Below are 15,962 nucleotides of genomic sequence, written 5' to 3'. Positions count from 1 at the left end.
TTTTCTAGATAAGTCGCTCAACCTCATGGTGCAAAGGCAGCTGCTTGTGACAGACAATTACCATTTGTTTATGTGCTCACGTTAATGGTTCCAGCTAAACAATTCTGGGGAAAGAAATTACTACCATGAACTGAATTTTCGCGGATACAGAAAAACTGGAAAGCGGGGCAGTTACTGCTATTTTGGTTTCTTCACCAAGAGTAGCGAATAAATTCAGTATGGACATTTTGAGATAAAAGACTTCTGCCTGCACAAACTGCCACTGAGGCTTAGATACCATTGTTGGAAAGCTTAGAGCAAATGAAGCAGCTGTTTCAGCCCAGTTTAAACATGGTGAACAAGAGTAAAGCATATTAACTCCAGCTGTGTACTGATAACAGCTGGGAAGGAAAATCACTGCAAGGGACCTTTAAAGTAAACTTTGAATTCTAGCAGGCTTAGCTATTGTGACTGCGCCTCTGAGGGAGGAGTGGCGCTGAAAATTTAATCCATAGAAACATAGAGAATGTAATGATGAATTCCTGTGCCTCTTTTTGTGCTTCAGGTTCTGGATTAGGTGGCATCGCCTTTGAAGATTTTTGCTGCGGATCTTGTACTGTACTTACACTCATGGGCAATTTTGAGATCAGGGCAAGTATCATAGAATCACAGAATAATTAGAGCTTGAAAGGACATTACAGATCATCGAGTTCCAAACCCCCTGCCGTGGGCAGGGACACCTTCCACTAGAGCAGGTTGCTCAAAGCTCTGTCCAGCCTGGTCTTGAACACTTCCAGGGATGGGGCACCCACAACTTCCCTGGGCAGCCTGTTCCAGTGTCTCACCACCCTCACAGTAAAGAATTCCTTCCTAATATCTAATTGAAATCTACCCTCTTTCAGTTTAAAACCATTACCGCTCCTCCAATCACTACGCTCCCTGATAAGTACTGGGTGATGGATTCTGTGCAGAGGAATGGTGTCCATTTTAAAGCAAGATATTGCACCCCTGCCCTGTCTGCTTAGAGACTATGCTGTAATATCTTCAGTAGTGTTCTGTTTTCCAGAATAACGTTCCAGTATTCAGGCTACTTCTGAGTTTTTTATATTTGAGTCACTTGCGTTTTGTTCATTTGGTCTATAGAGCACAAAGTGCAATATAAAACTAGAGGAAATAATTAATGCCACTTAGTGGTAAAACCAGCAAAAATTACTCAGAGTAATTGCATTAAACCAATATTCCCTTAAGTCCTTGTTGCAGTAGAATAATGGTTTACTTAGGTTTACTTCTAATTAGAATTTCCTTCTAATCAGTATTTCGTGATAGCTCATGATTCTGGAACAGTTGTGTAATTGTAATAATAAACCTTGATTGTATTTTACACTAGTATTTTAAAAATAACAAGTTAATTCAAGGCTTGCTCATGAAGACACATGCTCTCAGTGACTTTGCAAAAGCCCTAAGTTAAAACAGAAATAGCAGTGCTGAGGTCCTGTAGAGTGCAAAAGAGCAGGTCAGTAAATACATGCTGTGTTTGGTCGCTATTTGCAAATTGATACATCTATTGATAACTTTCAGTTGCACCCTACCCTTGGAAATAAAATGGCAAGACCAGAAAGCACATGTTTTCTAAGTTACATGAAGTTGTCTGTAGCTTAATATTGCTACTTGGCATTCATCAGAATTTCGAGGGGCTTTGAATGAAAGAAAAGTTTGGGGGATATTTGCGTTATTTCCACAGTATTTGTGTGGTTGCCTAGCTTCCTTTGAATACACATACAAAGAAAATGACAGCACTGTTCAAGCTGCAGGTGGGAATGACTTCTGTGCTGGAGCACGGAAACTTTCAGCAATTTCTTATGATTGAGATAACTGAGATAACATGTCCATTTTTGTGTAATTGTTATCTTCTCTCTGTACTTTCTCCCTTTCTCTTACTTGTTGTCTTCCCTATCCCTTCAGCTCATGTTCATGTTCTGTTTGGTGTCTTCTAAGCTCTGTGGAGCTGGAATCACGTCTTGGGTACGTTTTACAGAGAACCTTGTGTACTTTAGGTACATGTAAAGGACTAGACTTAGCCAAAATTTTGGACAGGAGGCAATGCAGCTGTCTGTCCCTCTGAAAAGGGAACATAAGGATATGAATAAAGACATTTAAATGAGGCCAGTTAGTATTGTCATAAAGTTCCTTTAATGTTAACCATCTGTTATAGACTTGTTCTCATTCTTTAGTAGATTACATGCCTCTTATTTTGCTGAAAGTCAGCATGCTCTATTTCTGTATGCATAGCAGACAATTATATAATAAAACAGGTCTTTGGTTTCATGTGTATACAATTATGAGAAAGCAGTAGCTCCTCAAAGAAGGCAATTTTGGCATCATTCATAAAGAGTGTTTTCAAATGTAAAGTATGGAGTATGTTGAGAGAAAAATGTAAACGCGTACAGATGTATGTGAAAAGAGTACATGAGTGAAAGAGGATAGGAGAAACACAAACAAATGACTTGACAAGACAACATCAAAACGGCAGTAAAGCTGAGTAAGCTCCAAAGCCCAGTGGCACACACAAATATGAGGAGAATTTTAATGTTCATGAAAGACAGGGACCTGTTTGAGTGGGTCACTGAAAGTACTTGGATGCTGTAGGTTAAAATGATTTTCTCTTTCCCTGTTCTTTTATATAGAAAAGAATTTGTCCCAGTGAGGGAAATCTGATAGCTCTAATCCTTTCATCATGGAAGTAACTTTCTCATTGACCCTGGGATTGTGTCCAAGAAGCAATCATGTATTAAATAACTGATAATATTGCATTTTGATTTCAGTTATTCCCATCTAATATAATTTGGTTTGCTGTGTTTTTCAGGTTTGATTGCTACACTGGATCCTTGATTGTGGTCACCTCTAAACTGCAGCACTGAAAACAATGGCAACAGAATGTATAAAAAACTGCTGTAAATGGTGTTTCTGCGTGGAAAAAGAAAAAAATGATCGTGAGTTCTGACATAATGACATAGACTAAGGGTTTTGTTGTTCTGGCTTCATTAATAATGAGATTTCCCATTAATAAAATGACTGTGTCACCCCTGATAAACTTGAATTCTTTTACAACATCCAAAATTCTTTCCATGCCTCCACTTGGAGATTGAACACATGCTTGTTAGTGTTATGAATTGGAATTGGAACTGAAAAATAACACTTGTCTGGAGTCTGCTCTTTGCAGCCTGGAATGCTGTCCAAAAAAGCCAACTTTTTTACCCAAGGTTGTGTAAATGTCTTGTATCTTTCAAACTCTAAGAGTGAACACTTTTTTAAACTCCCTGTGGATTTGCTGTTAGGATTTTCTTTGGCATCTTAGTTGTTTGAAGAACTCTTCTATAATGCAAATGTACCTCTTGCAGAAATTCACTTAAGAGTAAGATAACTATAAATATAGAAGCTTGGGCGACAAAGAGTTTGGATCAGTACAGGTGTCATGAGGATGAATGTCTTTTCCAGGTACTAGTCCTGAGTACTGGTAAAACTGAATACTAGCAGACATCAAGCAATGTATCAAGCACAGATCCTATTAAATAAAAGAGATCTGTTCATAGTATTGTTCAAAACTTAATGCACATGTGGACTGTCTGTTTCTTTTGCTCTTTATTTTTAGCAGTTTCCATGGTGCAGGAATCTGAAGCAGTAGCCGCAAGCAAGCCAACTATTGTAGAGAAGCCTCCATTGTCTTCTGTGTCAGTGAAGCGTCAAGTTGGCTGTTCAGAGGACTATCTGCGTTCTAAACTGCCCCTGGATGGTCAGGAGGTACCATTTGTGGTCCCTCCATTCAAATTGGCTTATGTACAGCCGAAGAACCTTCCCAGTATCTCACATGCTGGAGGGATTCAAGGTAAAACATTAACAGCACTGCTGAAACAGTTGTTTGGTTTCTGCTGCTCCTTGAAAGTTGTTGCGTAGTCCTACGGAAAGCATGTATTTGCAGAACTTTTCTAGAAGCCCGATCTTGTCTCCTTTCTCTCTGGAGGAAACAGAAGCTTTAGTAAAGAATTTATTGGAGGGAAGGAAAGACCTAACGTGTCCCCAGCATCTACATTGCTCAAATAAAGAAGGAGGCTGGTCTGTCTTTCCTGTTTAGTGTACTGATACATTTAAACTACTAACACATTTTCCTTTTCAAATTTTGCTAATAGATAGGGTGTGCTGCTACATGGTGACTTTTTTTCACCCTGCTATCTCCTGCTCTTTGGGAGGTGTCACAGATCATATGGTTGCACATCATACTACGAGTGTTTGATGCACAACAATCTTGTGCTTCCACCTCTGCCAGTTAGTCCCATTCTCAGACTGCCAAAATGATGTACATGCAATTTAGGCACAGCGGCATTTTAACAGAATAGGAGCCTGGCCCAGTACCATGAGTTACAGGGCATGTGCTGTCACTAGGCTCTTGGGCCTGCCAGGAGATGCCTGGAATTAGGTAAGGGAAGATTTTGGCACAGGGACATACCTGAATGGTTGTTTTCTTTATAGAGTTGCTTTGCTTCAAGACTGTGATAAGCTGATAATACGCTTTTAGTCCCATGTTACTGTATTTCTTTTCTGAGGATGGAAACCCTTATAACTGAAAAAAGTCAACCACATGTTACATAATGGCTAATGCAGTACTACCTACTCATTTTGTGTTTGTGTCGTTTTACTCCCACCCTTCTCTCTTCTCCCCAGGTCCTGCCGTTGCATTTTTTTCTCCTCCTGCATGCCTATTGCCAAACTTCCTCCTCACCCACCCCTGCTGGTAACACTAGTGCCAAGCTAATCAGCCGAGCAGGGCTTTTCAGTATAGATTGGCCATTTTGTGGCCCATCTTTTTAGTGGGCTTTATCTGTGATGTCTGCCTCACCAGGCATGGACAGACAACCTAATAGTTGGAGGTAGAACATGTGAGGCCCCCCTCATCTCTGAGCCTCCTCGCCTTTAGCCTCTTTGTTTCCCTGCTACTTCAGTAGCTAGTTCTTGTAAGTCTATACTTGAGCAAGGTATGGAAATGCAGGACATGCTCCTGGTAATCCCCTTGCTCACTAGGTCTGGGTTCAGGCTCTGCCTTGCTTTGTCCTGGCTTATCCTCAAGCCACTGTACAGAGAAGTCCATCAAGGACTCTGAGGCATGAATGTTCTCCAGGGAGAGGGAAGACGTGTCTAACAACCTTTAGATAATGTTTTCTTTGTTCATGCTGTTCTGTACAAGCTTATCAGTCAGTGACTTATAAACCAATGACTTGTCTTCATTGGGAATTCTGCTTCATCATTTCTGAAGGACCTGGTGAACAGAGTGGCCCTTAGGCTATAAAGCTGGTAGATCTTCTGGCAGGATGACCTGACTCTTCATAATTGTCTCTCTTGAGCAAATATTTTAAATTCTTGAACAAATATTTGAGAAGTGGCTCTTACGTTAAGTAGGCAACTTCCATTTCTCTTTTCAAATATAAATACTTATTTTTGTAAAGTGCAGCTTTTAAGCCTCATTAATGTTGTGTTTAAAAATGCTAAGTTTACTTTTTAGGGAGATTTACTAAATACAGTGAAGTGTGCTGTCATTCCTTCTTCACATTAGCCAAAGCACCAGCATATTAAAAAATTGCATCTAGAGTATTTGCTTCTTAGACCGTTGTTAAATATCTGTAGAGTCCAAGTTCTGCTCTCAGTTCCACTCCATTTTCTGTGTGTGTCTGACCATTTTCCTGTAGTGAAACAGACGTGCTCAGTGTTAGCTCTTGGCATCCCTTCTGAAAGCAATTAAGTTCTGGCAGCCTTTCTTTTCAGTCCTCGCTGCAGCATGTCTCATGCTCTCACAGAAGTAAGCTAGCAGGAAGAAGTGTGCTCCTGGTCTGGAACACTGGCTTTTCCATCATCTGCTGTGTATCAGTTCTTTATGGCCTCACTTCTAGCGTTAATCCCAATTTACGTCATGCTCAAGCCCATTATACTTGAATTCTTGGTTTATTGTCTCTTACGTTCCATCTCACTGTTTTAGTTATTCTGTTTTACTTACTCTACTAACACCTGGAGGGAAGGATTTTACAGCAATTATAGTTTGCCTTTTATGGTGCAACACACTTGCAGAATTGAGGGCACTTTATAATGGGGTAAAGAAATTCTTAACAGATAGTTTGAAGTCCAGGAAGGTGAAGTGAAGCAAGCGATCATCAGAGCTTGGCAGAGCCTAGGTCGTCCCGTCCCCATTCTCTACTGTACTGTTACATATGGCTTATTTTTTCTCCAGACAGACAAAATGAAGCACTACAGCAGTGTTCTTGTTCTGCTGACCAAGACGTGCATGTTTTTTCTTAAATTATTATGAATAAAGGAAAGAAAAATAGGACAGCTGTGCTGTAATGGGCTGAGTAAAGGGCTGGGAGTCAGGCATTCTCAGATCTGTCTACTTGTGCTTCAGCCAACAATTCAAGTCATTTTGGACCAGTGATTTTAGCACTGACAGACTTCCTATGGAAATTGGATGACAAGGAGGCTGCAGTCACAAGTTGCGTTATCTTTCTATACAAAACCCCCTCCTGAAGGTCTGGGGGTCCGTTAGCTGAGTGGGAACGTCATGGGGGTCGGTAGCCAAATAAGTCAGACGTTTTCTGGACACATGGTCCTGCTTTTCCTGTTAATTTCTCTCTTGCTGTCTGTCTTTGGAGCCTTCTGTATTTTAACTAGTTAGGCATTTATTGTGGAACTCCAAGAAAGGGTATGCATAGCTTTTATGTCCAATTTAATTCCAATGTTTGTTAGCACACTGTGGAAATCTGACATAATGTGTATGTGTGTTTTCTTTACTTTTTCTCTTTTTTCCCCCTTTTCCTGAAGCAGATAATGTTGAAATATTTTGTCCTTTACCCTGAAGGCACTCTGCCTGCCTTATGAAGCCAGGCAGCGTTTGTTATGTCTGGAACTCTTGTATTTGATGTTTACTTGTGCTCTGCAGAATCTGCCAGAGCCTCGTTTGGTGACCGGAAAGCAGAACTGCACGGCGTGTACCAATGGCCCCGCTATGACGTGTACAACCCCTTCTATTTGGAGCATCGGGTCTCGCCAGATCTGATTAGGCGCTTCCAAGCAAAATCAGATAATAGGAAATTATATGGATCAGGTGAGGACTGCACCCTTACTTTTCTGTCTTCCCCCCCTTCCCAAGGTTTATAGGTAAGAGAAGAAAACCTTATAGTGGCCTTTCAATATCTGAAGGGTGCCTATAGAAGAGCTGGGGAGGGACTTTTTGCCAGGAAGGGTAATGATAGGACAAGGGGAAACGGTTTTAAATTGGAAGAAAAAAGATTCAGATTAGATCTCAGGAAGAAATTTTTTACTATGAGGGTGGTGAGACACTGGAACAGGTTGCCCAGGGAAGTTGTGGATGCCCCATCCCTGGAGGTGTTCAAGGCCAGGCTGGGTGTGGCCTTGAGCAACCTGCTCTAGTGGGAGGTGTCCCTGCCCATGGCAGGGGGGTTGGAACTCAATGATCTTTAAGGTCCCTTCCAACCCTAACCATTCTATGATTCTATGATTAGTCTACAGAAGATGTGTTTGATTATAGCAGTTCTCAAACAGGTCTGTATGCTGGTCTGTTGGTGAACTGGTCTGTGGAGCCAGCTCTGCTTCATTTCCAGCTGCATCATTACTTTCTGTCTTTTGGGGGCTTAACAAGGCTTGCACGCATCACATGAAGGTAGACAAATTGGCAAAGCAAGGTAGTGTAGTTGCCTCCGGTCCAAAACAGAGTGCAGTACTGAAGATTCCAGCTACCAGTAATAGGAGTGAGGGAGACGGAAAAAGGAAGTCAGGCAGTATGTTGAGTGGAGGAATGCCCAAGGAGTATCTATACAGAGAAGGAACAAGCACCAAAAAACATTCAGGAGCAGGTGATAAGAACAGGGAAGTGATGCTATATGCCAGCTTTTTCATAGTTTGCTTTTGAAGGTGCCAAAATGTCCCCACTTCTCATTGCATAAATGTGTTTAACAACGGGGGAGGGCTGTGAGATAGTAAAAGTTTAAATAGTGCTTGGCTACCAAGGTAAGAAACTTTCTCCTGTGCCCGTCATTGGTGTATGTATCCTATAATGAATGCTGGTTAGAGTAAAGTAGATGACTTAAGTGTTGCTTCCTGTAAGTGATTGCTAAGGCAAACACATTCAGAAAACTCATACACTCAAAGAAATGTACACACCTCTTTATCACATCGGAAGCTGGCAACACATGCATTTTTAAAGATGTTTTATTTAGAACGGTATAGCATGCTTATTTTACAGCTGGGGGAAACGTCTCAGACTGTGTCCTGTTTTAAAAATAATTCTGAATCACCATAGAGACAACATGAAAAGACTACTCCATTATTATTTTTTTAAGAGAACGAAACACACTTAGAATTATAGCAGCCTTTAACGCATATGGTTTTCCTAGGCTTTGTAAGCACCTGTGGTGGGAGCCAAATGGGTTTTACAAAACTGTATTGAACATCTTCCCTTCAGTTCATCATCTCTTTTTCCATTTTTCTTCAAGCTAAGTAAACACTTCACTAGTTTTGCCTTAGTAAGCTTAAATGCAAGAAAGGTCACTTAGAAGTCTACTCTAGACAGGCTTAAAATGCCTCCTTCCTCCAGAGTTTTTGACAGCTGTTTCAAAAGCTAGATGTTTCTCTTCCGTGTGCACCTATAGACTATTTAAGAAAAACTCGAAACCTATTTTGTTGCAGCTAGAGCTATGATACTTCTCATGTGCGTGGGCTTAGAGCTACAGAGTGTGTTTATTTGGAAAGTATGAAACGAAATTCTTGAATTTTCCTGTGAAGTCCCTCCTCTTCATTTAAAGAAAAAACAACCAAAACCCAACAGCAAACTGAAAAAGAAATTGATTAATATTTTCCCAAAAGTCTAGTTATTATTGGTAAACAACATATGTTTATGGTTAATTTTTTTCTGCTTGTTATATTTTGTGCACAACTTTCTCAGTATAAAAGTAGTCATTTTTTTCCATTAAAAATTTAAGATTTTGAAAAAGGAACTGTCTTTCCTCTCCACCCACCCCCTTGTTCTTTGAAAACTTTAACCAGCTTTACTAAAAATAGCAGATCATACTGATTTTGAAGTGTTTTGGTGATTTGTAACTTGTAGGCTTGAGTGGAAGTTTCCCCCTAGTTTGTGAAAATGGTGAGTAGTGAATATAGAATTAATTTCCACAGCCATAATCAGTTTCAAATCAAGTAATGGGCTGGTCTCTCACGTTATATCAAACAAGGTTTCTAGGCCTTGTATGATATCATAACAAGGCTTTTCTGTTTTGCTAAGGCATCTACTTTAAAAAAAAAACAACAAAAAAACCCCAAACATTTTTCTTGAGGAAATAACTTTGAGGCAGGCTCCCCATTCTACCAGTGCTACCAATGTGACTGGGCAAGTTTGAACTATTTCAAAGATGGGATTAAGATATTTTAATGGCTTGTTGTCTCCATTTTGTCATTTCAGCAGAGTGGTTTGGGAAAGGGAATTGGGAATGGTGCTGACATCTTTCCTTAGATGACTTAGCTGGGTTTCAATCCTGCCATAGGTCTACATAAATTTTAAAAAAGCTTCTTAGTGTTTGTTTTTTTCTTTGTTTTTTTTGCAGTGATGCTTACATGATTTGTATTGTTCTTTTTGTCTTTTTAGTTAGTGATTTAAGATCTAGCACTTTGCCTGGATCATTTGATGTAAGTCGTTCAATGTTTGATCTCAGAAGCCCACCTCATCGATTCATGAAGGTGAGTTCTCCTTGTAATTTAGGTTATACTGAAAACTCAGCTTGGTTTATCTGTTCCTGATGCATTGTGTTTTCAAAGTAAACACTGAAGGGCATTGTACTATGCACAAGAAGGGCTAGAGGGAAAAGTTCAACATCTTGACCACTTCAAGAGGCTCTTTTCTCGATTAGTGCTCTTCTGGCCCAACGCGACTGCTGAGAAACTCGAGTAGACTGCTAGGCAGGATAGACAGACAAGAGGTTGTCATTTGTCATCTTGTGATTTCTCCCATCAGTTGAAAAGTGGCACGCTGGAAGTTTCTGTTGATGCTGTTGATGCAAAAAAAAAAAAAAAGCATTTTTTTGTCTTCCCTCCTCCCCCCTCCCCCCCCAAATAATCATCTGTTACACAGAGATGAAGTTCCATACATATCAGTGAGCAAAAAATTCTGTGCTGGCCATATGTGTCCTGTATTAGCTTTTCGCGTCAAAGTAGTAATTCCATGCTGCTGGATCAAGAGATTAGTAGGGAATGGGACAATTATTTGAAATTGGATGTTGGTGGTTTTTTTTCATCATGTCTTGTCTGATGGTAGAATCTCTCTGGCTTTTTGCATCTGTTGCTCTGAATGCAGTGACATATTTTTTTTTTTGCCCCCAGAGATACGATTCATTCTCCAGTGTACCTAGCAGTACTTCTTCCAGAAAGGATTCACAAGGCAGTAACAGGAGTCTAGGTAATGTTTTGTTTGTTTACCTTGTAATGAAATATTTCCTTTTGCACTCAAAACACTAAGCTGTCTCTACTGTTGATAATTTTATTTTTTTATTTTTTTGAGATTAATCTGATTAGCAAGTCACTTTGGAGATTACTTTGCAGTTTGAAATAAAGAATTTTGGACTTGCACTTCCCTGTTGTCAGCAGATTGAGAAAATGAGCCTTTGAGGAGTTCTTATGCTTTTGAAAAATTCATCCCTGGATTTACTACCCCAGTGAACTAAGAAATTACAGATGTTCTGTTAGGATAGAATGTAGCACCTTTGTCAAAGCTCTAGTCCTTTTTCACCTATCAGTATTTTTTTGTGAGAAGTGCATGTAATCCAATACCCATATTACACTGGGAATTAGGCAGGAATACTGCATGCAAAGCCAGTATCCTTATTTATGAAAGAATGCTGAAGAAGTGGAGATACTGAAAAATAAACCATCAAAAATTAATTAAATCCTCATGAAAGTCACCCTGCTGGAATTCAGAATTTTACACAGCCTCCTCAAAAAGAAGACTGAGGGACAATTACCTGGTTTCAGTCATGACAGACAAACGCTGGATATTAAACAGCTGTTCTGACTTGGAGTAAAGCACAATAATAAAATGTTGATTAGGCTGGAACTGAAATCTGAAAAGATGAAAAGCAGGCCATTTTATAAACTTAACAGTGAAAGTGATTGATTTAAGGGAAGTGATAGACTACAAATATGTTCTAGGTGTCTCAAGCACATGCTTTTTTCTTTTCTAAAGGTTGTTTGAGTACAACACAAGTTACTAAATTTAGTAGAGGTAACTGAGGTAAACGTGAAGCCTTTTAGTTATACAGAGGGTCCGACTACAGGACTTCATGGATATTTTGTCCTTAAAATGTAGGCATTAAGATATTTCAAACTTACTTTAAGAGAAGTTTTCAAAGATAGGCAGTCCACCTACTAATGAGTCCCCTTATTCTTGGAATGAACTTTTAAGATACTGCATTACTTCTGAAAACACTAAATGGCTTTCTTCCACAGATACTATTACATTATCAGGTGATGAACGGGACTTCGGAAGACTGAACGTGAAGTTGTGTTATGTTTCTTCCGTAGAACAGATTTGGATCACAGTTTTACATGTAAGCAAATATAAATAACTTTATTATTTACTCAAATGGCTATTTTACTATACTTAGTGTCATTTCTTATTAAACTTGGCTCTGTTACTTTAAGGAATATTTTTAGGAGAAAAAGAAAATTACTTCTTAGCATTAATATAAACACAGCTCAGTGAAAAGTTATACTGGGCTTTATTCAAAGTATCTTTCTCTCCTTTGCTTTTTTTTTCTGTTGCAACCTCTGTTCTGCTGCAGTCGATAGCTAAAAAGTAGTATATAACTCTTTATGTTATTATATGTATGTTCTGATTGTGGAGTGAGGAACATAGATAGAATGTTCAGCATAGATAGAAAGCTGAACTTGTCATAGGCTGGTCCTGCTGTGAAAATTTGGAGGCAGCAAATTGGAGCAACTTTGGAGGCAGCATTTAACTGACTTAAAACCTAACAATTCCTTCATGGCAGAACCATAATAGCACTTTGAGGACATTTAGCTTCTTGTGGCTCTTTTGTTAGCTAATGTGATGCTGTTACGCTGTCTGTTTTATACACTTCCAGGAACTGTGAATAATTTTTAGGCAATGGAACTTTGAGTAGTCAGAAACCTGATAACTGCATCAAGTGATAAATACTACGTAAGGGATTTCATGATTTATCTGTTGTCAAATTGCCACATACTGAAATCATTAAAATCTACCAAATAACTTTTTACCCTCTGGTTGTGAAAATTAATTATTAAATGATCTGAAGTGACACAATCATTACACTGGCTCTGATTTATATTCAATATTACAGCAATTATGCATAATTCTAGAATAGTGTAGAAGACACAGTTTCTAAGTTGTCTGAAGGCCAGAGTCTTACATTGTCTAAACTGACTGTGTTTTCAATGTTGCAGTGCAAAGACCTGAGCTGGCCTTCTAGCTGTGGGGAAAATCCTCGTATCTCTGTCAAAGGAATTCTCACATTGCCCAAACCAGTGCATTTCAAATCTTCTGCTAAGGAAGGATGCAATGTAAGTAGAGGCAGAGAAAACACCAAGAAATCTTCTTCCCTAAAAAAATAAAAGTGAAATGTAAATGGATTTTTAAAATGGACCAAACATTGACTCCTATGCCATATTTGCTGGGGTAGTTGCCTAGGTTCAAGTTTCTTCTCCCACCTCCAGGCTTCTCAAAATCCTAGTAAAAGCCTTGTTCCACTTCCTCCCCGTATATCCTCTCTTGCACTGAACTGTTGTCCTCCTCCCAAGTGTGCAGGACAGGTGCTCTCACAGGGGACTGAACCATGAGCTGCTGGCCTTGGCAGCTCAGTGGTTAGAGACTGGAAGAAGACTGGTCATACCTGACCTGTGGGTGCACTGTCACCCCAGGGAAGATAGATGATCATGGAATCATAGAATGGTTGGGCTTGGAAGGGACCTTCAGAGATCACCTAGTCCAACCCTCCTGCCAAAGCAGGGTCACCCACAGCACATTGGACAGGAATGCACCCAGGCAGGTTTTGAATATCTCCAGAGGAGGAGACTCCACAACCTCTCCGGGCAGCCTGTTCCAGGGTCCGGCACCATCAAAGTAAAGAAGTTTGTCCTCGTGTTGAGATGGAATTTCCTATGTTCCAGTTGGTGCCTGTTGCCCCTTGTCCTGTCGCTGGGCACCACTGAGAAGAGCCTGACCCCATCCTCTTGACACCTGCCCTGTAGATATTTATAAGCATTGATGAGGTCCCCTCTCAGTCTCCAGGCTAAACAGATCCTGGTCTCTCAGCCTTTCCTCATAAGAGAGGTGCTCCAGTTCCTGCCTCTCACTAGGGCAGGAGGCAAAGTTCAAACTTCCTCTCTGCAGAAAGTAGTGAGATTTGGTTGCGTGGGATAAGACTCTGGATAGAGGCAGTAAAGGAATATTAAGGGGGTGGAAGGTAAAGCAACATAAACCCCCCATAAAGTGAGTCAACAGTGAAAGAAAATAAAATTAGCAGGAGAGACTGAAGCTAAAGGCCACAAGAGAATTTGGTATGGCAGTGTGTGTACGCTGTTGAAGAAGCTTCAGAACTTGCTATGGTAGTGAAAAATAATCCAGAGCTCTGTATCCACAATGAGGGGGGGCGCCTGTGGGGGCTTACTATTTTAAAAGCCCAGTTTTCCATGGCAACCTCAAGTGGTAACTGGGAGCAGTGGCTATAGGACCAGGAAGCCTTGGTTTCTAGGTTTTGGGCTTGGTGCGACTGTCTTCCAATGGTGATGTTACCCCTCTGTTTTTCTTTCTAGGACATTGAATTTATGGAAACTTTTGTATTTGCAATTAAACTGCAAAGCCTGCAGGCTGTGAGATTGGTATTTAAAATCCAGACACAGACTCCCAGGAAAAAAACAATTGGAGAGTGCTCCTTGGCACTGAGGGAGCTCAGCTCAGAGGAGTCAAGTCATTGGCTGGATATATCTCCTCCTTCCAAAGCACCTGTAAGTGCCAAGACTGCAAAAGCATGTTGTTATATCACCTAGAAAGAGTTGTTGAAATTGAAAGTAAAATAATTTGGTGCTAATTCAATGCTCACAACAAACAAAGGGTTTTCTTTTTCTTTTTTTTTAATTTTTTTTTTTTTTCCCCACTTTCTTGGGGAAAGGCATTTTGATGGGGGGAAAAAATGCACATAGCTGTTCTGGTCATAAACTGCAGCTGTTTCTGGGAAAAGAACTAAAGCAAGCTCTTCCACACCATGGCCCAGAGCTTGTTCTTTTTTTTTTTTTTTTAATTTTTTTTTTTTTTCCCCACTTTCTTGGGGAAAGGCATTTTGATGGGGGGAAAAAATGCACATAGCTGTTCTGGTCATAAACTGCAGCTGTTTCTGGGAAAAGAACTAAAGCAAGCTCTTCCACACCATGGCCCAGAGCTTGAGGGAGGGGCATTCTGGGGAAATGTTCAGCAAAAGACATTGCAGTAATTGCCTTTTCTGACCAAAAAAGCATCAGAAGATCCTTAGGATTCACAGCAAGAGCTCAGAGCAAATGGAATCTGCTTTTGTTATGAAAAAAAAAGTGCTAAGATCTTCAGTGGCTTGAAGCTGCAGAAATAGCTATATATTTAATGTTCCGCTTGCATGCTGTGAGGTAATAATTCAGGCAGTTCATTTCCATTAGTGTAAGAAAAAGCAGGTGGTTTTCACAGTGGGATTTTCTTTCCCCCTACGTGCACTTTGTTTGTTTCTTTTACAGATTGTGTCTAGACATTTGTATTTTCAACAAATTAAACTTGAATTAGCAATTCAAAAGCAAATCTCATCTAAGCATGTTTGAGTAATATGAGCGATACTCTTGATTTCTAACATGAGCTACACTTGACATTTTTTAGTTCTAACAAGAATAACCATATTGTTTCAAAAGCAATAAGATTAAGTGAAAGAGGAAGCTAATTTAGAAACTGCTTCATCCCAGTATAAATTCCTGAATCATCTCATAGTTTCTCTCTCTGCGTTGGCTTTCCTCACCATTGCACCCAAGAGCCCTCCAGACAGTGCTGGAATTCATCTCTGTACTGCCCTCTGAGGCAGCAAACCACCCGACTTGCCAACAGAGAGCCAAAGCTCAGAGTTGAGTAAGTGGCTCCCTCTCAGGGTTATACAGAAATTTTGTGGCTGAGCTGCAGAGAGAGTTTGGGTCTGTTCGATGAACTGGAGTCCGACTTCTCTTTATCTGACCTGTTGCTCTCTCGCTTGGTGCCTTTTGTTTCACTAACGTGCATTAAGACTTGAAGGGAACCAGGACTAGCAAAGTCCTTTTAAATGGAGGCTGTCAGGAAAGCTGAGTCTCCCCTGGCCTTCTCCTGCTGTTCCTACAGCATTCAGAGTACATTAGCATTTGATGGGAGAGTAACGAGGATGCCTCAATGCAACTTTGCCGCTAGAAAAAATCTTAAAAACCAATTCAGACGGGTGATCTGAGTACACTCAGAGTGTGTGAGGGGGTGTATGCATGTAGGCATGTAAAACACAAGCACTTCCATAACATGGGAAACTCCTCAGCATTCAGTCACCCTGAGCATTCATGACATTAAGTGATGGGGCCTTGTATATGTGGGAAGCTTTGCTTATATCTCCATGTTGCAAATTCAAAAGTGTGGGAGGAGAACCCTGAAGGTCTCTGTGTTAGTGGAGCACACCTGGTCTCTCACTTCCACTCTCAAGTTCAGTAGAGCTTCTGTCCGGTTTTCCCTGTATGTGCCTGTGCTTACCATTAAGGAATCTTTCCCAGGTGAAAACTGAGGACTCGTTTATTTGTCTGGTATCTCTGGCTGCAGCCCAGGAGGGCCAGATGCGCGCTGCACATAAGCAGTCCATCAGCAGAGCACATGTGCTGCAGCT

General features: G+C 40.4%; 1 protein-coding gene across 3 annotated transcripts in view; it reads left to right on the top strand.

Moving 5' to 3' along the window:
• Positions 1–15,962, top strand: part of TC2N (tandem C2 domains, nuclear) — a 33,557-nt gene that overhangs the window by 12,148 nt on the left and 5,447 nt on the right. Inside the window, exons 1-9 of one of the 3 annotated variants that reach the window (XM_014957476.1) lie at positions 549–630; positions 2,843–2,969; positions 3,629–3,862; positions 6,956–7,120; positions 9,674–9,765; positions 10,405–10,480; positions 11,527–11,627; positions 12,505–12,621; positions 13,873–14,064. In XM_014957476.1, coding sequence (XP_014812962.1) covers positions 2,903–2,969; positions 3,629–3,862; positions 6,956–7,120; positions 9,674–9,765; positions 10,405–10,480; positions 11,527–11,627; positions 12,505–12,621; positions 13,873–14,064 — 1,044 coding nt within the window. In that variant the 5' untranslated portion in view covers positions 549–630; positions 2,843–2,902. Of the gene's footprint in view, positions 1–548; positions 631–2,842; positions 2,970–3,628; positions 3,863–6,955; positions 7,121–9,673; positions 9,766–10,404; positions 10,481–11,526; positions 11,628–12,504; positions 12,622–13,872; positions 14,065–15,962 lie in introns of those variants that run through there. The other 2 variants (XM_014957477.1, XM_014957475.1) reach the window with 2 other exon arrangements.

The sequence above is a fragment of the Calidris pugnax genome, unplaced genomic scaffold (genome assembly GCF_001431845.1).
Source record: "Calidris pugnax isolate Ruff unplaced genomic scaffold, ASM143184v1 scaffold211, whole genome shotgun sequence".
NCBI classification, from domain to species: domain Eukaryota; kingdom Metazoa; phylum Chordata; class Aves; order Charadriiformes; family Scolopacidae; genus Calidris; species Calidris pugnax.
This window is presented reverse-complemented; position numbering and strand designations above follow the sequence as displayed.